Source organism: Miscanthus floridulus, chromosome 1 (assembly GCF_019320115.1).
Source record: "Miscanthus floridulus cultivar M001 chromosome 1, ASM1932011v1, whole genome shotgun sequence".
In the NCBI taxonomy this organism is placed as follows: domain Eukaryota; kingdom Viridiplantae; phylum Streptophyta; class Magnoliopsida; order Poales; family Poaceae; genus Miscanthus; species Miscanthus floridulus.
Window position 1 is genome coordinate 94,445,492 of NC_089580.1, and position 22,879 is coordinate 94,468,370.

Here is a 22,879-nt window from a genome sequence, read left to right on the forward strand (position 1 = left end):
ACTGCTTTGCTCGCAACGCGTGGTACATGTGCCGCCGCCGCTATATATGTCCACCTTGCGAGTCTAGTGTAGTGTAAGCACCACTTCTGTTGCAGCAGCGCACGGCGGCGCGGCGGGTGTCGACTGTCGTCGCGCGCGTACCCGATCGATCCACCCGTGCCGGGGGACGGTATATACATATATGGCTACGCTTCCCGCGCCGTGCATCAGCCACCAATACCGCCGCCGCCGGTTCTCGTCGCCGCCGGCACCAGTACTCCTCCCCCATAGCCATTCCACTCATCTCCGCCCACTCCGCCGCAAGGCGCTGTCGCCGACACTGTGCGCGGCGACGGCGGCGTCCAGGAGGGAGGCTGCGGTGTCCCGCATGCCGCGGCTGGCGCACAGGGAGGTGATGCTGGCGCTGGCGCACCAGATGGAGGCACGTCTCGGCCCGCGGCTGCTACCCTCGGAGGTGCCCGCGGACGTGGCCTGGTTCGGGGATGCCGCCGTGCCGGGGGCCGCGCTCGGATCCGTCGACGTTCACGGGGGCGCGCCTGGCTCCTCGGTACGCTTCATTCCGGTGCAGTCGTATTTGTTTTTCGACAAAAAAGCTCGTGGTTTAGCTGACTTTCGAAATTGCTACGATTACATTTTGTTCTTTTTTTTTTTCTGTTGAAGTAGATTTCAAAATTAGCTACTCTCATTAGGTTTAGTTTTAAATTAGGTTCGAAACAGCGTCGGAGACTATAACAATTTCAAACAAGTAATCATGCATGCACCAACAACGGTGCACCAGTGCTCACATATTTTTTATTTTGTGGCGGGACTACATGCATGCAGATGCAACGAGATGACAAGGCGAGACTAGTGGTGCTTGGTTCTTTATTCGCTCCTAAAATTTATGTCATATCGAATGTTTAGATAATAATAAGAAGCATTAAATATAAATTAATTATAAAATCAATTACATAAATGGAGGCTAATTTACGAGACGAATTTTTTAAGCCTAATTAATCCGTCATTAGCATATATATTACTGTAGCACCACGTTATCAAATCATGGACTAATTAGGCTTAAAAGATTCGTCTCGCAAATTAGTCGCAAGTTGTGCAATTAGTTTTATAACTAGTTTATATTTAATACTTCATGCATATGTTTAAACATTCGATGTGACAGGAATTTTATAAGGTACTGTAGAAACCATACATGCCCTAGCTTGTAGTAGGATTCAGCCTAGTCACACCCAGGCCCCAGAGATGGAGCGAACCATTGATTGGTTGCCTAGAATATAGCAACCGGACCTGGCCCATTACGAACTGATTAATGGTGGGGTGTCCCTGAAATCGTAAATAAAAGAGAGAAAAACATGGCACCACAGACTACTATAAAATTATTTATTTATTGCAACTGCCTCTATCAAGGGTCTCTAGAAATCGATTCTAGATGGACGTCTATGTAAATAACTCATTAACAGAGGCCATTTGAATTAGATGGTCGACCTGCCTGCCTCACTTAATAAAAAATATCCACTTCTAAAAATACTTTTCATAATGGTATATATCAGATAAGAAATTCTTTGAAGTGAGTATATAAGGAATTCTTTGAAGTGAGTATAAGGACCAAATGCATAGTAATTAACCTATTAGTTTTGATATTTCAATTATTTACTTTTTTGTTCACATTTTTTATTTTATCTTTTATTTGTTAGCATTTCTAGTGAGGTTAGATGCATTAATTTCATTATTGACATTTATTTGATTTTTAAAAAAAATGTTTAAGTGTTGTTTGAATTTTAGTTTTTTTATGTTTCTGCACTTCTTTTTGTTTATTATATTATAATTTAAGTGAAAGTAAAATTTTAATATAATTTATATTTGAAACTTATAATGAAAAGTTTAGAAAAGATAAGAGCATCGTCACGAGTTTTGTAAAATAACTCCCTATTTTGATTTTTTTAGTAAAAAGGGCAAGAAGTGCCCTTCACCAATTTGGTAAAAGAGCTTCTGAGAAAAAAAAGTTGCTAAATATCCTCTTTAACTATGTAAGTTTTCATAGATGAGAGAAACTCTATATCCGCTCCCCATGTGGTGTTTTTCTCGGGAGGTCGGAGTAAATTGGACGCATGAACAAATTAAGAAACTAAAGGGTTCCAGCTGGGAAGGCTATAAGAGGCAAAGAAGATACCATGAATTTAAGCTGTTAAATTAAGAAAATAAAGGTAACCATTAAAAAAAGGTTTGATTGGTTAGAAATAGTTTAGGGTTCCGAATGTAAAATTATTTAGAAAGCTATTATAGGAGACTATTGGAGAACGATAAAATTTAAGTTTCCTATTTCTGTTGTTAACTTGCTAGATCTATTAGTTTAGCAAGTAAACTAAATCAAACTCCTAGAGATACTCTAGCAGCTTAAATTAACGGTATCTTCTTTTTTGGGATGAAAAGATAACAACTCAAATTCACCAAACCACCTTTGGCTAACGCCTCACTGGACTACATATTTTTCTGGCAGTGGCACTATCACACTTATAGATGGCCAAACGGGCCGCTTGTCGAGCCGAAGAGAGCTTCGTGTTTAGACATTGGCCCAAGCTCGACACGCGAGGCTAATTTTCGGGCCGGACTGTATGCCAAAGAGGGCTTCGTGGTCCAAGCACGGTATGCAGAGCAGGGCGGGCCAGTCTGAGGCCCACGTCTCCGTGCCGTCGCTGCTTCCGTGGCCCCGTGAGGGAGCACCGTCATGGCTCCGCCGCAATGTCACGAAGGAGCGCCGCTGCTGCGTCGCGAAGGAGTGCCGCCGTGCGGCGGCTTCCATGGGATAGTGATGTATATTTCCAAAAACAAAAACAAAAAAGAAAAATTGTACCAGTCGTAGCTGCCACCACCCTTCCACCACTGTGCGCCACCAGATTTGGCATTCTCCTTGCCGGATCCGGCCTCCCTCCTCCTAACTTATTGTGTTTGTAGCTCGTCGTCGCCACCCCTCGCTAGGCCCGCACGCCACAGCCACCGCCTTCTCTCGCTGCGCACACCGCCATCCCCACTCGATCGCCAATCATGCATGCTGCCATCACCGCTAAGGCACCACTGCCCCGAGGTCCGAACACCGTCGTTTGCTTATGGAAGTTTACTTGGTCAGCAATCTAGGCCATTAATTTTTAGTTTCTGGTGGTCAAGGTTTGTTGTCTGACGATAGCAACCAAACAGGCTCTTGCTCCCTTGTTAAAGTCATGCTCTCTCTGTGCAGATCGACTTCATGCTGGAAGCCTGGTTCCACCGCGCACTCCCGACCGGTGGCGCCATCGACATCACCTCTCTCGTCGTGTTCCTCAACGGCACCACCGACGCGCCACATTTCCTCATGGAGCTCATCCAAGGCGGCCCGTCCTCCCTCGTCGTCCTCCTCGACCTCTTCCCGCGCAGGGACCTCCCGGTCCACCCGGACTACATCGACAAGTACTACGGCGCGACCGGCGTCGACGCTCATCGTATCAACATCGAGAAGATCCCTCAGGTCCGGCCGTATGTCTCGCCGTCGCTGCTGGTCCGGAGCCTGTGGTCACCAACGGCGGTCGTCGTGGACGTCCAGTGCGGGGAGGGTAAGGAGGCCGTGCTTGAGGAGATTGTGCGGGGCCAGCTTGCACAGTCCGCCGTGGAGCTTCTTGATGTCTGGCTCCAAAAGTGTGCGGGGAGTGTCGTGGAGATGGAAGAGACGGAGAAGGAGAGCTTGGTGGCGAGGGACAAGATGATCTCAACCACATCGGTGAAGCTTAACCTGTCTGCCAACCTACCCAAGATATTTGACAAGCATGTGTCTGATAGGGTAGTGGCTGAAATCGACAAGGCCTTTCGTGGGCCATAATGTAATACTGCAATACACTATAATCATTAATTCTGTTCTTTTGGCTCCAGCTCAGATTTTAAACCTCACTTTCGCCTTCCTGTACGTAACTAGTGAGATCCACGTAATTTCTGTGTGCTAGGATACTCCATTCGTCCAAAAAAATAGAACTTTTATTCAAACTTTATCCCACAGAACTTGTCAATGTAGCATTTGGACAACTAGTGAGGTCAAACCGTCAAAGTATAGAACACAGTTATCCCGCGACAGGCCGCGCTCTAATGCGAGCGTGCGACCCCGCTCGCTGTCGCCTCCACCACCATGGCAGCTGAGGCGCTGTGCCGCCTCACCTCCGGGTCAGTCTACTGCCAAGGATCTATAGTACATGACGATCGCGTAGTAGAGTTTGCGCAAAGTATATCAACTCAACCGGTCATCTTTCTTCTGTTTGCTCAATTCTCATTCACGTGGTTGCATGCAAACACCTTAATTAGCTCTATACACAATTAACTAAGTCAATTATCTAGCTGACCACCAATCTTTCTTTAGGCGATGTCTAATAAACAGGGTTATTATCATGGTGAGTTGACATCTAGACCAATTTGTTTTTTTTTTTGTAAAACGACCAGTTTTGGAACAGTGGGGGTACTGTTTATATGAGCCAATTCTCGCGCCACTAGATGCCTTATGTCGGTGCAGAAAGTGACCAATACGTAAATATTTATAGTTTTGCCGTACGTTGTGATCGGAGATGGCCTAGCACTCAATGACACAGGGTTTATACTGGTTCAGACAACGTGCCCTACATCTAGTTTGAGTCGGTCGGTGACTTTATTCCTGAGCCCAAGTTCTCGAAGTTTACAGTGGGGTTACAAACGGAAAGGAGAAAAATAGGGGTACAAGAGATCCGGTCGGACTCCGGTTGAAAGGGCGGAGAGTGACGGGAGCCCCATTATGCGCTAAATGTTTGAGCATGTGCTCGTGGTTTGAACCTGAAGGTTCTGCTATTGTGTACTCGTGAACTTGATCGATCTAATGAATCTATATGTTGAGAGAGAGCGCATCCCCTTTTATAGATGAATGGGATGGCCTTACAAGTGAGAGGGGGAGAGTGCATATGCTACTAAGCCTTATTGCCCATACCGGCGGGTACATGATGATAGTAGGCGCCCATAATACTGTTAATACCTAGAGGCATGCAAGGGGTTTTACCATGTTCGCCTGTTACGGTAAATGTCGGCGCCCACAACATGTTGATGTCCATAGACATGTGGGGGAGACTTATCGTATGGGAGTTAATGGTGTCCACAATACTGTAGGGGAAAATGTCGGCGCCTACAACAGTGCTTGGAGTTCTGTCATGCCAAGGAGGTCGCAGAGTACTATTTCTGCAGGTGTACAGGGTACGGTCCCCGGTATTTCAGTTTGACTTGTGAGCCCTGCCTTACTTTCTCCATCTATTTCCTGGTCCTTACCGAGCGGGCGTCCCCGGTCGGTTGGTCCCAGTCGGCTCTGATCGCGCCAGTCGGAGAAGAGCAGTGAGCAGGGGTTTGGCGCATCCCCGGTCGGAGACACGGGTCAAAGTCAGAAGCGGTGTTTGGCCAGGCCTTCCGGTCGGAGAGGCTGTCCGAAGGTGGGCTGGAGACCGAAGCGAGCGCTCCGGTCAGAGAGGTAGGCCGGAGTCAGAAACGGGTGCCTTTCCTCCTCGGCCAGGTCTTTTGGTCGGAGATTGGATCGCCCCTCTGGCCAGCCGTTTAGGTACTTGGGCCGGCCCATGCTTGGGTTGTTTAGGTACTTGGGAAGCCGGTCTATGAGGGACCCCGGGTTTATGAACCCGACAGGAGCCCTCGAGCCCCCAGGCGATTCGGGTAGAATCATCTGGGGGATTTTTGTCTTAACGACAGTTGCGCGCGAGCGCACCCGCGGGTGTAGCCCCTGAACCCCCGGACGATTCGGATAAAATCGTCTGGGGTTTTTTTGTGTTGCCAGTGGGGGAAGTTTTTTGTTTCATCAGCGGGTGCGCGCGAGCACACCCGTGGGTGTAGCCCCCCGAGCCCCCGGGTGATTCGAGCAGAATCGTCTGGGGGGTTTTGTCAGTGGGCGTGTGTGCGTGTTTTTTAGTCGAGACGAAGTCGTCAACCAACGCACCGGTGTGCGCTGTGGGATCGGGCGAGTTGGAATCGTGGATCCTGGGATCGGTGCGCACCGTGGGATCAGATGAGTTGGAGTCATGGATCTTGGCGTCGGTGCGCATCATGGGATCGGGCGAGTTGGAGTCGTGGATCCTGGCGTCGGTGCACGCCATGGGATCGAGCGAGTTAGAGTCATGGATCTTGGCGTCAGTGCGCGCCATGGGATTAGGCGAGATGGAGTCATGGATCCTAGCATCGGTGCGTGCCATGGGATCGAGGTAGTTAGTTTAGGGATCGGGCGAGACGGAGCTCGTGGATCCTGATGGGGCGAGTTCGGGGTCGTAGACCCAGGCGTTTTGGTGTGCAGTCAAGGCGTAGCCAAGGGATGGGGCAAGGTCGAGGTCGCAAACCCAGGCGTTTGGTGTGCAGTCGAAGTGTAGCCGAGGGATGGGACAAGTTTGGGGTTGTAGACCTAGGCGTTTGGTGTGCAGTCGAAGCGTAGCTGAGGGATGGGACGAGTTTAGGGTCGTAGACCTAGTTGTTTGGTGTACAGTCAAAGCATAGCCAAGGGATGGGACGAGTTTGGGGTTGTAGACCTAGGTGTTTGGTGTGCAGTCGAAGCATAGCAGAGGGATTGGATGAGTTCGGGGTCGTAGACCCAGGTGTTTTGGTGTCTTGAGCCCCCAAGCCCCGTTGGGCCTTGGTAGGGGTCGGTTTGAGTTGCGTGTGTTACCCCATCCTTGGATTCTCACAACCGAAGGGGTTGAGCTTTGTCGCTTGCCTCGATCGCTCGGGCTCGAGTGACGCGCTTGGTGAGCTCGCTAACGGGTATGATCGAGTGGAATCCGGGTCCATAATTCGTGACGGTGTCAGCATTACCCTCTTGTGACATTCCACTGCTCCTTTACCTACAACCCAATAGATGCCTGGGTCGTTTTGGAGACCGACTCGGGTGGCCCGCTGGCCTCCCCTTCGATGGAGATTCTATGGGTTTGCCAGAGGTTTAGGATCCAACGAGAACGTTGAGATGACCCTATCTGCTTCGGGGTAGACTAGGCTAGGGCCACATGGGGCTCATCTGTGTTTTCTTCCCTAGCTCTATTTGATGCGAGGCGGCCTCGAGCCCTTTGTGGGCCAGCCTTCGAACCCCGGTCGGTCATTGCTCATGTTTGAATGAGGCAACTGCTGCTTCGTGACGCAACATGGAGCGTTGTGATGCATTTCACCGCATGTGCGATGCCTTAGTTCCTGAGCCCTCGGGGGATTCAGAGCCCAAATCATTTGGGGCACGAGCGTATGGAATGAATGCGTGTATGGATGTATGAATGATTATAAAGAAATAGTGGGGGTTGGTAAGGTTACCTTGATGACTCGAGTGACAGGGTTTGAAGAGCTCCAATCAGAGATGTCCGATCAGGACCCATGCTCATCGTTCATGACGGAGCCAGCATGACCTTCATGGGGCGTCCCTTTGCTCCTTACCTATCTCTTGATGTTTCCTGAGCCGTTCGATCGACTTAGGAAGTCTGATGGTCTCTCCTGGCGGAGATCCCGTTGATTGGGTTTTTCAAGTACAACCTGGGAAGGCGAAGGGCCACCTATGAGTGGTGGCACTTTGGTGCCTACGCCCAGCGTGCGGTGGTGGTGGGCCATACCCAAGCCATGTCCCGTCTGACCAAGCGTCGTTCTGTCGGTCAGTATGCATCCCATCGGTCAGGGCGCATCCCATCGTTTCCCATCTACATTGAATGGGGCAAGGGTGATAGTTTTTTGCTCTAATCATTAGCCCTTCTTTAGCTATCATGTTTCCTCTTTAAATAGGGGGAGGGAGAGGGCTTTTCATCATAGTCCTTTACCTGTTCTCCAACTATTGCCTCTCCTTCTTCTTCCTCCTCACCGAGAGTGCCTGTATGCTGCGGCAGTTCCTAAGTGAGAGAGAGGGTAAGTGAGGGGGGACTTACAGATCCTTTCGTGAATCTAGAGCACGATGTTGAGCTAGAGGCTGCCTGAGGCAGCGCTGGCTGTCTTTGCCTAAGAAGGGGTGGCTTCCACCGAAGGAGGTGGCGCGCTGGATTCATCTATGAGGCCTTTTTCGGGATGAATCTGTGTGTTTATTTTTTCCTATGGATCTTCACCGGGCGAGCCTTGTTAGAGGGGAAGTTGCCTAGGATCGTGCTGGTTGAGGGTTTTGTGCCTGCAGCTACTTAGGTTGGCCAGTGCATAAAGTTTGATGAGATCTCTTCCAGCCATGGTGGCCATACCTCGGTGGCTGTGTCCCTACCCAGGAGCTGCCTTGACTGCATGAGAAGGTCAGGAGCTCCATGTTCTTCTGCTGAGCATCTATGGGTGCGATACCCTTGAGGTACCCATTGCGCTCACCGAACTCGAGAGAGTGGAACCAGGCGGGTCCCTTGAGGTACCCATTGCGCTCGCCGAAGTCGAGGGAGCAGAACCGGGCGAGGCCCTTATGGCGGTGGTTATGTCTGGTGGTGTGTGCCATGGCCTCTCCTTTGGCGTCAGGCGATGTAGTCGAGCGAACACAGTAGTATTTGGAGTGAAGTAGTTTAGAAAATGTAATAGTTGAGTTTGTGGGTGAGTCCCCGTGTGAACAGTTTTTTGTATCAATGAATACATCAGTTCTGTTTTGTGATAGAATCACTATCCGTTCCTTGTTTTTATCCTAGCATAGCTTTTGTTTTTGTCCTTTCTTTGTCGCACCTGCCCATTCGTTCCATAGACTGCAGCATTTAAGAACCTAGGCATGGCCCGCGAGGCTCGGCTGCTTGTAACTGTAGGTCATGGCGGGGTGCGTCCGGTTAGGAGTAAGAACAAAGTTACATAGGGTAATCAAAGGAATGGAATGCTCTTCTATTCGGGGACAAGCAGCCTGTTCGGGAGGCCGTATCGTATCGTTGATTATTTACTGTTGGCTGGTTTGGTGTGAGAGAAAAACGCTGTTCCCGGCTGGAAATTTACGATCATTTACGAGCAAGCGAACAGGCTAAAGGTTGTTACCATGTTATAGTAAAAAAGAGAGGTAGTATTTAGTATTGTTATAGTAAAAAATAGAGGTAGTATTTAGTATTGTACCCTCATGGAGCCCCCGAGCGACTCGGGCTAAAAGTTTTTGGGCTAGGATGCTTTCCAAGAGCAAGTGTTTGACTAAAAAGCGGTAAGACCAAATTTAGGGGAAAAACGACATAGCTGTTCAATGTTCCAAGTGTTGGTGCAAACGTTGCTGTTGTCGTCCTCCAGTCAGTAGCCGCCCGGTTGGATCACTTCAGTTACCTTATAGGGTCCTTCCCATGGTGGAGAGAGTTTGTGTTTTTCTTTCATTGACTAGGTCCTCCTGAGTACGAGATCGCCGACTTCGAGGATTCTCCCTCTGATCTTCCTTTCATGGTACCTACGGAGAGTTCGCTGGTAGCGAGTAGAGTAGATGACGGTCGTCTTGTGGGCCTCCTCGAGCAGGTCGACTACATCTTGCTGAGCCTCTGTGGCTCGGTCATGGTTGAAAGCCTTCACTCTTGGGGCGCCATGGTCGAGGTCAGAGGGCAGTATTGCTTCAGCTCCGTAGGCCAGGAAGAAGGGTGTGAACCCTATGGATCGGTTTGGGGTCATTCTCAAGCTCTAGAGGATCGCTAGGACCTCTACAACCCATCGCCCAGCATACTTGTTGAGTCGGTCAAAGATGCGTGGCTTAAGTACTTGGAGGACCATGCCATTTGCACGCTCGACCTGACCATTAGTACGTGGGTGTCCGACCGAGGCCCAGCTGACCCTGATGCCGTATCCATTACTAAAGTCTAGGAACTTCTTTTTGGTGAAGTTAGTCCCATGGTCAGTGATGATATAGTTCAGAACACTGAACCGGTAGATGATGTTGAGGAAGAATTTGACCGCCTCTTCCGAGCGGATGTTGGTGATGGGCTTGGCCTCTATCCACTTGGTGAACTTGTCAACTACTACAAGTAGGTGAGTGAAGCCGCTTGGGCCCTTTTTGAGGGGTCCTACCATATCGAGGCCCTAGACCATGAATGGCCAGGTGATGGGGATGGTTTGAAGTTCCTGTGCCAGCAAATGAGTTTGCCGAGCATAAAATTGGCATCCCTCACACCTGCGGACAACCTCCTCTATGTCTCGTAGTGCGGTGGGCCAGTAAAAACCTTGGTGAAAGGCTTTTCCGACCGGTAACCTCGGGACCGCGTGATGTCCGTAGATCCTGGCATAGACCTCGAGAAGGAGCTGCTTCCCCTGATTGGTGGGGATGCACTTCATGAGCACCCCCGATGGACTCCATCTGTAGAGTTCATCACCAAGTGCGACGAAGGTCTTGGCATGTCGAGTGATCCATCGGGCTTTAGACCTTTCAGGTGGAAGAACCCCCTTAAGGAGGTAGGTGAGTAGCAGCGCTCGCCAGTTAGTTTGATTGAGTGCCAATACGACAACATCAGCGGGTGACATTGTCATAGAGGCACTGGGGTAGAGCCCCCGAGCGCTGGCTTAGCATTGGGGTTGGAGCCCCTGGGCACCGGCTTGGCATTGGGGTGTGTCTAGATCGGACCTTCTAGGACACAGGTGGATGACTTGTGGACATCGTTGATGAAGACCCCGCTCAGGGACGGATCCCACCTGGTGGCCAATTTTGTGAGAAAATCGGTGGCATCGTTGTCCTTTCGGGGGACGTGATGCAGCTTGATTCCTTGGAATTTGTCCTTGAGCTTGCGCACCTCTTGGCAGTATGCCTCCATGAGGGGGCTTTTGTAGGAGGACTCCTTCATGACCTAATCGACGACTAGCTTCAAGTCGCCACGAATGTAGAGTCATGTAGCACCAAGTTCGATGGTGATGCATAGTCCGTTGAGGAGGGCCTCGTACTCCGTGGTGTTGTTTGGGGTTGAAAAGTGGAGGTGGATGGCATAGTGGAGCCTACTCTTGTCTGGGGAGATCAGAACCACTCTAGCCCCTGATCTGGGTGCCATGACAGACCCATTGAAGTACATTATCTAGTACTCATGGGTGACGTCTAGGGTCGGTAGCTGGACCTCCGTCCATTCGGCAACAAAATCCGCGAGAGCTTGAGACTTAATGGCGGTACTAGGGATATACCTGATGTTATTGCCCATGAGTTCAAGCGGTCACTTGGAGATCCATCCCATGGCATCGTGGTTGTGGATGATGTCTCCAAGCGAGTATGAAGTGACGACCGCGACTTCATGGTCGATGAAGTAGTGCAGGAGCTTCTAGGTTGCCATCAGCACGACGTGCATGAGTTTCTACACCTAGGGGTATAGGACCTTGGTGTCGATGAGTACCTCCCCAACAAAGTATATGGGCCACTGGACCATAAGGTGGTGTCCTGGTTCCTCCCTTTCGACGACTAGGGCGGCGCTTACCACATGGTTGCTGGCCGTGACTAGAGGAGGAGGGGTTCTCCTTGTTCAGGAGTGATGAGGATCAAGGCCAACATCAGGGACACTTTGAGGCACTCTAGATCCTGCTGAGCTTCCTTAGTACAGATGAAGGCATCCATCTTTTTGAGGAGCTTGTAGAGTGGCATCCCTCGTTCACTAAGCCGAGAGATGAACCAACTTAGAGTGGCCAGACAGCTAGTGTGCCTTTGCACGCCCTTGACATTGCGTATGGGGCCCATGTTGGAAATGGTCATTATTTTTTTGGGGTTGGCCTCGATACCACACTCGAACACAATGTATCCTAGCAGCTTCCCCTTTGGAACCCCGAAAACACATTTCTCGAGATTCAATCTGATGTTGAACCTTCAGAGGTTTACGAACATTGTGGCCAAGTTTACGATCAGGTCACAAGCTTGAGTTGCTTTGACCACTATGTCATCAACATAGATGGCGATCGTTGTTCTTGGCCGCTCGGCTTGATCAGGCTGATCGAGCGGGTTGATTTGGTCAGCGAAGCATTGCTGCATGCACCTTTGGTAGGTGGCACCAGCGTTTTTAGGCCGAAAGGCATGGTTACATAGCAGTATGAACCATACGAGGTGATGAACAAGGTTGCGAGCTGATCAGACTCTTTCATCGCGATCTGGTGATAGCCTGAGTAAGCATCTAGAAAGGAGTGGATCTCGCAACCCGAGGTGGAGTCAACTATCTGGTCTATGCACGACAAAGGAAAGTGATCCTTTGGACATGCTTTGTTGAGGCCAGTATAATCAACACACATTCTCCATTTCCCGGTCTTCTTTTTAACAAGAACGGGGTTGGCAAGCCAGTCAAAGTGGAATACCTCTCTAATAAATATGGCTACCAAAAGTTTGGCGATTTCTTCGCCTATGGCCTTATGCCCTTCATTGTCGAAATGGTGCAGGCGTTGCTTAGCAGGCTTTGAGCCTAGGATGAGGCACAATGCATGCTCAGCAACGTCCCACGGTATGCCCGGCATGTTGGATGGCTTCCATGCGAAGACATCACGATTAGCGTGCAGAAAATCAATGAGCTCGCATTCCTATTTGGCTAGGAGCTGGGTCCTGATCTGCACCATTTTGGTTGGGTCGGTGGGGTCGATTCCCACCGCCTTGGTTTCCTCGAGCAGGTGGAAGGCCATCGAGGAGTTTGGTTTGTTGTAGTCTAGGACTGCTGGGTCAACGACTCCCTAAGTCGTGGAAGCTCAGACAAGTTGATGACCGCGGTGGTGAGCTCAAAATGCTCATGATCGCACGTGAAGGCATGCAAAAAGGCGCTGCTCACGGTGATGAGGCCATTCGGCCCCAGCATCTTTAGCTTGAGGTAGGTGTAGTTGGGGATTGCCATAAATTTGGCATAGCATGGCTGTCCCAAGATGGCATGGTAGGACCCTGGAAAGTCCACCACTTCGAAGGTGAGGACCTCCGAGTGGAAGTTGGCTTGGTTGCCAAACATGACGGATAGGTCAATTTGCTTGAGTGGGTATGCCTACACTCCTGGGATCACCCCATGGAAGGGAGAGCCCATAAGGCAGAGTTCCAACCAGGGGATGTGCATGGCGTTGAGGGTGGTACGGGGCTTTAGGTAGCCAAGCTTATGGATCAGGGACTCGTAGGTCATCCTAGAGAGGAATGCGCTGATGACGTCCACATCGACGCCATCAAGGAGGGAGTTGCATCATTGGGAGAACCTATGGATGTAATCCTATATGGACTTGCTGGGCTCCTACTGACAGCTCTTGAGGTCCTAGGAGTTTTCAGGGCGGACATACGTCCCTTGGAAATTTCCGACGAAGACCCTCTTGAGGTCCGCCCAGTCGTGGATGCTGTCGTGTGGGAGGAATTCAAGCCATGCCCGAACATGTTCCCCCATGCAGATGGGGAGATACTAAATGATGAAATAGTCATCATCCACCCCTCTGGCTCAGCATGCGAGCCGAAAATCTTTGAGCCAAATACCAGGGTTTGTCTCCCTAGTGTACTTGGTGATGTTGGTGGACGGTCGAAAGCGTTGTGGAAACGGCACTCCCTGGATAAGCTAGTCAAAGGCCTATGGTCCCAGGCCCTCAGGTCTAGGACTCTGGTCATCTGGCTAGCGACCATGCCTGGGGCACGTTTCACCGCTACCCTCGATGGTTCGGCCGAGACCCGTGTTACCTGCCCTCATTGCCACCTGGTGGATGTCATCATCATGTCGGGCCTAATGCCGGTTGCTGATGATGCTGCGAGCGTCTTGGTGTGGACCGGGTCATTCGCGTACTAGCGATCGGTGTAGAGTAGGTGCCAGGTCGGACCGTGGTGCGGCCGCTACCTCTTGTGCCGCACTTGGTGGCTGTAGCTGAGCCTGGGCAAAAATAACCAAGAATGGAACCGAAATAACTAGAACCAAAACCAAATTAATCGAAACCAAAAATTTTGGTTCCTAGTTTAGTTCCCAATTCTCAGGAACCGAAATAATATCGGGTAATTCGGTTCTAGACCTCAGTTAACTGAACAGAACTAAAGAACCGAATCTGTACATATTGGCCCAATAGCAAAAGAACCAAACTGCATGGCTCATGTAATGTATGGCTCAGTTTTCATTTTTCTCCTTTTCTTCCCTTCTATTTCGCTAATGTAATGTATGGTTAGGTTAGTTCGGTTCTAACCAAAACCGAACTGAACTAACCAAGACCAAATTTCCTCTGTTCCAAGTTTTCTATCTAACCGATCGGTTCTAGTTTTCTACTAACCGAATTTTATAAAGAACCAAGGAATCAAACCGAACGGTTTCGGTTAACTGAATGCCCAGGGTGAGCTATAGCGGTGAGCAGATGGAGCAATCTGTCTGGTGCGTCCCCACTCCCCCGGTGGGGAGAGAGGGCACATGTCAGAGTCGCGATGTGGAGCTTTCTGCCTGTTGAATGGTGATGGCTTCTACCAGCACCCAGAGGTTCTGGTAGACCGCCCGCTCCTGGGGGTCGATGGGCTCGGGAACGCCGCATAGAAGCATTGTCGCAACAGCAATGTTCTGGCTAGCCCAAGCAAACTGTGGGGGATTGTTCCCCTTGTTCATGATGTCGTGTTGGACCTAGCGGGCGCGACCCTAGGCACTGCCCGCCAGGTCATGTGCATGGGGCGCAACGTGCCGCACCGAGAACACCAGGGTGGGTGGTGGCTGGTTCTACCACCATTGTCATAGTTCCTCGGCATGCTCTTGCGCAAACACGAGGCCCCCCACATGCAGGTCTAGAGGGGTGTGAGTCTGCACAGACTCCGCAACCACAGGCGGCTGTCTTAGAGCGTCCGCCATAGCACACTCTCGGGATAGACGGTGGCTAGGTGCCACATTGCTGATGCTGGAGCCATCGCTCTCACCCTCATCATTCAGGAGTTTGTGGAAAATGGTAGGAGCATAGCTCGCCATTCCCATGAATTCGGATATGAGAGGGGATGGCACCAATGTCCTTCGGAGCCCTTGAGAGCACGCATCCGTGGGGGACATGAGGCCGTAGAGGAACTGATCATACGGTATTTGTGGTGCGGTCAATACGATCCCTCTGGATAATCGGCGGGAGATAGTAAATAGAGAGTAAATATCAGTATGCATATTACTCATAGCAGGGTTTGAGTAGCAAGTTTGCTCGGAATGAAGCGCAGATGCCTCATCATTGTAGTCGTCATGTGTCCCAAAGCCAATGGAGGGCGCCCCTCCGATGGGTGCCAGAACGAGTGCCTCCTCACGGAGGTGTAGTATGCCGAGCCGGTTGGTGATGAAGTCCAGACTTCTGGAGAGGAAGGCCTGAGACAGCTAAAAAATAGGTGGAACCCACATCCCAACTGGTGGGAGTGCGGGAAACTCCAGTGAGCCAAAGCGAGTAGTATCGCTTGAGCCTACCATGGCGAAGGTCGCGGAAAAGTGGGCCATCCAATGACCAAAAAGTGTTGAATGTATAGCGTCTTCCCCATGGACAGCGCCAATTGTCGGTGCAGAAAGTGATCAACACATAAATATTTGTAGTTTTGCCATAAGTTGTGATCGGAGGTGGCCTAACACTCAATGACACAGGGTTTATACTGGTTCAGGCAACATGCCCTACGTCTAGTTTGAGTCAGTCGGTGACTTTATTCCTGAGCCTAGGTGCTCGAAGTTTGTAGTGGGGTTACAAACAGGAAGGGAAAGATGGGGGGTACAAGAGGTCTGGTCAGAAGGGTTAAGAGTGACGGGAGCCCCGCTATGCGCTAAATGTTTGAGCATGTGCTCGTGGTTTGAACCTGGAGGTTCTGCTGTTGTGTACTAGTGAACTTGATCGATCTTATGAATCTACATGTTGGGAGAGAGCGCACCCCCTTTTAAAGATGAAGGGGATATCCTTACAAGTGAGAGGGAGAGAGTACATATGCTACTAAGCCTTGTTGCCCACGCCGGTGGGTATAGGATGATGGTAGGTGCCCACAATACTGTTGAATATCAAATGCACGTGGGAGGTTGTGTTGTCTTCTTTGGGTATGGTAGACGTCGGTGCCTGCCACACTGTTGATACCTGTAGGCTTGCAAGGGGTTTTACCATGTTTGCCTGGTATGGTAAATGCCGGCGCCCACAACACTGTTGATGCCCAGAGGCATGTGGGGGAGCCTTACCGTATGGGAGTTAATAGCACCCACAATACTGTAGGGGAAAATATCTATGCCTACAACACTGCTTAGAGTTCTGTCGTGCCAAGGATGTCATAGAGTACTGTTTTTGCAGGTGTATAGGGTACGGTCCCTGGTATTTCGGTTTAACTTGTGCACCCTACCTTACTTTTGCCCGTCCATTTCCTGGTCCTTACCGAGCGGGCGTCCTCGGTCGGTTGGTCCTAGTCGGCTCTGATCGTGCCAGTCAGAGAAGAGCAGTGAGCAGGGGTTTGGTGCATCCCCGGTCGAAGACGTGGGTCGGAGTCGGAAGTGGTGTCTGGCCAGGCCTTTCGGTCGGAGAGGCTGTCCGGAGGCGGGCTAGAGACCGAAGCGAGCGCTTCGGACAGAGAGGTGGGTCAGAGTTGGAAACAGGTGTCATTCCTCCTCGGCCAGGCCTTTCGGTCGGTGATTGGATTGCTCCTCTGGCCTATCATTTAGGTACTTGGGCTGGCCCATGAGTTGTGCGTTGTCTGTTTGGGCCAAGCCTTTGTTGGGAAGTCGGTCCACGAGGGACCCCGGGTTTATGAACACGACACCTTATGACTTCCATGTGTTATTGAAATTGATGAATTTTCTTATTAATTACTGCAAAAAAAACATCCCCTCTATGCCACTCTTGATGTATTTTGTTACTCTTTTTTCACGGAAAAGAGCTACGGAGAACATTCTAGCCCATTGAAAAAACAATATTGCCCCTAGTTAGACTGATCTAAGGGACCCACCCACTACAATAGCACAGGGATACAGTAACACCAACTTGTGTTACTATAGGTTGAAAAAAGTGTTACTAGCTCTCTTAGTAACATATTTTTTTGTGTTCCAATTGGCCATGTTACTATAGACTGGTTTATTGTAACACATGTACTTGTCTATAGGAACATTTGTCTAGTATTACAATGATTTTTGCTATAACACTTTTTTTCTCTAGTAACATTTCACATTATGGTGGAATACATAGTTTGTAACACATTTATTTATCTATGGGACATTTGCCTAGTGTTATAGTGATTGTCTGTTGTAACACTTTTTTTAGTTCTAGTAACACTTCTACATTCTGGTAGAGCACAGTATGGACCAAAGGAACACATGGTTTGTGACACTTGTTTATATCTATTGTAACATATTCAGATTAGGAAACAAATATTTGTTTTGCCAATATATGTGGCACATGGATTATTATAGAATCACACAAACATGACACATTGCAAAATCACAAAAACCACAAATTTCAATAATCATAACAAGACCCACATATAGTAGGATGATTTCAAACATAATGCTTGTTCAGATTAAATCATAGTATTTGTACATAACGATATGGCTCTAGAGAGCAAACACACATAGTCCATACTAGAAAGAAAAATTCAAGAACTAGCTATGATTCATAAAGTTCATTGCTTCTTCTTCCATTATTCTTTGTACACATCGATGTAGGAATTCTACCATTAATCATTTGAACCTGTCAAGAAAATATAAGTTGTAAGATTACAAATTAGGCCACATATGTACAATAATGTAAGTTAAGAAAGCTAGTTTGAACATACAAACATCGAAGGCCAAGCAATTGAGACTCCTTTGGCTTGAGCATCACCAATATTGTTGCACCCAAGCCTAGGCCTTACTAATGGCTCATCTTTTGCTATAGCATGATCGATACACACTTTGTAGAATTGACTTCCTGTCTTAACTCCACCAACAATGACTTTCGGATCAGTGCTCAAGAGAGTTACATAGGCCACATTAGCCTTATTAGGATATTTTGAAGTCATTAGTAGCACCATGGACCCAACCTACATTAATTTGGCATAATCTCTTAGTGACCAACAACCCTTAGTTGTACATCAAGATCATGCAATTAGAACAAGTGTATTATGTTCATCTACCTTCATTACAAGAAGTTGTTTAGGTGCTTAACGCTTGTTGCATGTAACCTTGTCATGAGCCACCTCCTGGTGTGCAATGGTCATAATCTCTCCAGGCCCTCCATGATGACCCTTACACATATAAAATGAAGTATAAAATATTAAGACAAAAATTCCTCTATAAATATAGCAAAGTGTGGTTCATAGATACCTTTTGTTTCTTTGTTGTTTTACTTCTGGTGGATAAAAGTAGACCATCATCATCACTATATTTAGACTCACATGTTTCTTTATTCTAGTAAAGAGAAAAAAGACAGTAGCATGAGTTAATATAAAAAAATCCTTTGTGAATAAAATAGTATTAAATTCACAAGAAAGTGACTTTACCAATTCATCCCTGTGTTCAAGGAATCCATTATTCTGGTTGGGTGCAACACAGTGAACTCTCTAAAAAATTGAAACAATATTAAAGCGAAAAGACTAAATTAGGTGAAAACATGGAAAATAGAGAAAATACCTTTCTTTTAGAAAGCACCGCTTGATTCTGAGAATTGTAATGATCACTCCTAGTACAATTTCCCTGGAAAAGAAATAAAGTTTGAGTAACACATTTCAATATGAAGTTACAAATTAAAATGTACATTGTTACCATTGTTGCTTCTTGGTTCTCATGGTGCCATTGATTGTTTTTTAGTTCTTCAATAACTTTGTCTTGCATTCTAGAATGCTCTTTGAGTTGCCTTATTTCCTTCAACATGTGAGTCTCTACATCAGATGATGAGCCATCTAGTGAAACTATATTAATGTCCTTAAATGGTGTGTTCTTCGACCATAAACTTGTTTAGGAACTAGAAGCAATCCCATGTCGTGTGCTTGTCCAACTTTCTCTTCTCCCAACACCCGATGTAATGCATCACCTTCCCATGCAACTCCTCCCTCACTATTTTGTGCTAATTCTGGCGGTGTGTCTAGGAGATTTTCCAATTCAACCTACAAGCAAGAAATCCGCACATTAGAAAATAGAAATAATTTTATATTTGTAAAAATTCTCATGTGCATGTAGCATACCACTGGTTCATTTATCCCTTTTCCCCTTTTCATGTGAGTTGCGAGGTAAACCTTTGCTCTATGTGGCTATTTTTTCAGGATCAGTTTGCCTCTGAAAAATAGCAGTAAAGGAAAAGTAAAAAGAATCATATATAAATTTTTTAAATAGAAGATGACTCACCATGTCCTTGGACCAACGAGCATAACTCTTTGTACCGGCTGTATGTGTTGTCTTCTTCATTTCACAACTTATTTTGTCCTTCTCACTTAGGGTCTACAAGAAAAGTAAATTAATAGATAATGAACCATTATACATATAAAAATCAATAATGGTATAGATAGTGATAGTAAAAAAAGCCAAATAGCGTCAATAATGGTGCCTTACTTGTCCTTCACTAGACTTCCAATATTTTACTAGGGACTTCCATTGATCTTCATCGATATCATCTAGACAACGCTTGTTCAAAACAGACTTTTTCTTCTTTGGATTAAATAGTGTCTTTTTTAATGTTGCCTTGTATTTTCTCCAATCTCTTCCAATTGATTTCAATATCCATTTCTCACATGAATGAGGATATAAGAACTTTGTCTAAAATAAGAAAGTCACTAATGAATGAATTTGACTTCATGACATGATAACAAGCATATATATACTTAATCTTATAAAAACATTATGTCTTGTAAAATTTAGCTAACCTGGATGAATTGAATTATGGTTTTCTGCATCGTTTTTCTTAACTTCTCTCCAATCTTTGGCACCAACATGACAGTAACCACCATTTCTTCCTATGGTGCCCAAAAATTGTCCTAAAAGGCCACCTTCTTTTCCAATGGGTTGTCCAAACATATTACAACTTACTACTATCCGATCTCCTCCAAGTAGATCCCAAACATGTGTTAAAACGGTCCCCTTTCGTTTACCAAGTACTTCATCACCATCACCTATTAAAAACAGAATGACAGTGATAGTAATTGGTTAAGATGCAATCCATATGAATGAGATTGATCTAACTACATTTGTACCTGATGTGTTCTGGTTCTCATCATCATGCTGCTCAACCTCGTTAGCATATAGTGCTTTAGTATGCATTACATTTAATCCTTTCTTTTTCTTTGTACCTCCTCTTCCAGCTAAACAAATGTTGGGGACATGAACACGTGTTTATAGTAAATATAATAAATAATATGTAATCTTTTTATTAAACAACTAGATATTTGTATTAGACTATCAAGATTGTATTTATTAAGTCACATACCACAGTGGGGTTGGATATGCTAATCTTGGATGAAAATAAATCATTGATAACTAACATGACTTGGAATAGTTGTCCTTGAATAATCAAATATACATAGAAAAGTAAATTATATGTTCATTCTAATACCTTTATTTTTTTGGTTTAGATTTGGATGGTTCTTTGTTGGACTTGGTAGGCATTAAAGTGGCTAGTCTCTGTCTCGTCACAAACAAATTAATCGTCTTTTCACTCTCACACTCGTTGAGCATTTCTATCACATCAGAATCTTGTTGTATTACAACCAAGCTATCTTTTCTCTTGTAGTATAGATAGTCGACTGATGTGTACCCAAAACCCTCGATCAGATCAATCAAGTCGAAAAAGCATATCTCATCTCTATCCATTTCCCTTTGCACATGTTTATGTCCTTCAGCTTTCCCATCACATTCCAGATCTATGGTCCAATTAAACACCGCCATGGTAGCACAATCTAAATAAAATATAGCACCAATAGAAAAATAAGAATAAAGCATAGGATAATTCACAAATAAGAATCAAGTATAACCGAATAGTAACAATTTGTCTAAAGTGCATATTTGTAATGTTATTTGTTGACTAAAATGCATATTTGTAATGTTATTTGAACTTAGAGCTTGAGAACAAGTAAAGTGATATGGTTTAGGATGGTCTAGAGCATGACACATATATACGAACAAAAATAGTCCAAAAGGTTCTTTACATTAAATAAGATATAAAATTAACATGTATGATAATTTATTTTTCTTAACATTTAGGAGGGAAAATCACTATTATTGTTTTGCTTGATTGAAAATTAACTTTATATATAGTAGTGTCGAGTTAGCTTGAATTAAATAAACGGGCGGACATACCATGACACTAGTGAAACAATCAAGCACTAAGTCGTATACACAGACTGAGTAGAACTGAAACAAATGTCATAAATAAAATGTGAAAAGTCTGCCCTTTGTTTTATCCCATTTCAACCATGCACCAAAAAGCTAACCTAAGAAGCTAGCAAGTATTGAATAAATAATTACTAAAAGCATGAAAGCAGAAATTATTAAAAGATGGATCCACTGCATCATGATAGGACATTTCACAAAAGCATATTAAACTGCTGCTCGGAGTATTCTGTAACATGAATGACAAAATGCTAGCACTTTGCCCTTGCTTGTGCGAGCAAATGAAAGCTGCAACTCCATGAGCAGATAAGCTACTGATGCACTGCTACCAGCTTACCTAATTGTCGAAGTGCAATAGCTCAGCTCCTCCGGTGACCTAAAATTACAATGTTTTTAATCCTCTTTCTCCTCTGCTGAATTCTAAATCCCCCTCCACAAAAGTGTTTCCAAGAGAAAAAAAATATAAATAAATCACCTAGACAGCTATATGCAGCAGCACTATACAACTGAGATGAGCTGTCCGTGTCCTACTCCTTGGAATGTTGGAGTGGCCGCTGCTAGGATGGAGCACATCTGTAGGGAACTAAGATAAGATGGAAATAGCATGGCGAGCAATGAAAGGAAGAGCAGGTAAACTATTTCATCTTCTGGAGAAGACGTTTTCAGAAATGGCACAGTATGCAACTGAAGCAGAGTTGCTTCAAACCTCATCAAACAAACCAAATCAAGACCGATGGAAAAGAAATCCAAACCATGGCACCACTATCTCATATCTCATGGGTGTTCTACTCTAACCGCTAACACTAATAAAGAATTAAAGATTGAGAATTCATCTCCAGTTTCTGGGAACCTTAGAAAAGGGAAAACCTTGACCAAACTCCCAAATTGAAGGTTTCTGTGAGGGGATCAAATCGATTGATGACAAAGATATCTTGTCACATATCCTACGATCAAAAACCCTCAATAGATTCGCCCTAAATCGCACCCAAAAAGGAAGAACGAAAATTCCACAAAAATTAGCTCTACAAATTGGAGATGCTTGTAGATTGATCTGCCGGTAGAAAACCGACATTCAACGGGATGGCAGGATCCGTAGGTCGCAGGAACTCAAAGTCGCATGCAGAAAAGGTGCCAGGCCGCGAGACAGCAGCACGACGCCGCCATGCTAGAACAGGGAAGGGAATTAAAGAGCGTCAATGCTTCAACAAATTGAAGGTATGTTGGGAGAAGTCAATCTGCGCGGAGGAGAGCAATCCCACCAAGTCACGGGAGAAATCAAAACCTAACTATATATAACCAATGACACTGTTTCCAGATCAATGAATATGGGAGGAGCGCCCAGACCTTCGTGAGACGGTGGTTCTCCCTTCTCTGCCAAGGGATGCGTGACAATTACCCACTGGCTGCATGCTGCCCTTCGCGATGCTTGTCGCGATGCTTGTGGTGGTGGTGGCTTTGCTCTGATGGCGCCGGGGTGCAGCAGGCCAGCAGATGATGTGGAGGACTCCTGGATCTATCGGGAGGTGGGGCGGCGTGGGTAGAAAATGACAGAGATGGAGAGGTTAACCAACTCAATTTCTTCGGGCAAACTGAAAGCGAGTCAGAAGATTAGGCGGGCACTAGTGATTTTTGTAGATATGGCAAATAAAAAGTAAGGTAATCTTAACCGTTGATTAGAAAAAAATATTTCTAATAATAGGAAAATATTCATTTTGTAAAAAAACTTATATTTCCAAAAATTGATTGATAAATATATTATTGAATAT

General features: G+C 46.5%; 2 protein-coding genes across 4 annotated transcripts; one reads left to right on the plus strand and one right to left on the minus strand.

Annotated features, from left to right (window-relative positions):
* Positions 1–81: 81 nt before the first annotated feature.
* On the plus strand, positions 82–3,893 carry LOC136489793 (red chlorophyll catabolite reductase-like). The gene is made up of 2 exons (XM_066486340.1): positions 82–547; positions 3,230–3,893. Exons 1-2 carry the CDS (start codon positions 182–184, stop codon positions 3,842–3,844), a joined length of 981 nt encoding a protein of 326 aa, XP_066342437.1. The 5' UTR covers positions 82–181; the 3' UTR covers positions 3,845–3,893.
* Positions 3,894–17,371: 13,478 nt separating this feature from the next.
* LOC136489801 (uncharacterized) lies at positions 17,372–22,261 on the minus strand. Of its 3 annotated transcripts, XM_066486344.1 has the most exons (14): positions 21,451–22,261; positions 20,338–20,680; positions 19,979–20,086; positions 19,652–19,897; positions 19,341–19,544; positions 19,137–19,229; positions 18,977–19,067; positions 18,558–18,898; positions 18,426–18,488; positions 18,296–18,355; positions 18,120–18,203; positions 17,930–18,040; positions 17,591–17,836; positions 17,372–17,505 (listed from the first exon to the last, which is right to left on the minus strand). In XM_066486344.1, exons 4-7 carry the CDS (start codon positions 19,733–19,735, stop codon positions 19,035–19,037), a joined length of 414 nt encoding a protein of 137 aa, XP_066342441.1. In that variant the 5' UTR covers positions 19,736–19,897; positions 19,979–20,086; positions 20,338–20,680; positions 21,451–22,261; the 3' UTR covers positions 17,372–17,505; positions 17,591–17,836; positions 17,930–18,040; positions 18,120–18,203; positions 18,296–18,355; positions 18,426–18,488; positions 18,558–18,898; positions 18,977–19,034. The 3 variants fall into 3 exon arrangements, with proteins under 3 accessions (XP_066342441.1, XP_066342447.1, XP_066342451.1); XM_066486350.1 differs by lacking the exons at positions 19,652–19,897; positions 19,979–20,086; positions 20,338–20,680; positions 21,451–22,261 and having other exon boundaries at positions 19,341–19,435; XM_066486354.1 differs by lacking the exons at positions 19,341–19,544; positions 19,652–19,897; positions 19,979–20,086; positions 20,338–20,680; positions 21,451–22,261 and having other exon boundaries at positions 19,137–19,238.
* Positions 22,262–22,879: the final 618 nt, after the last annotated feature.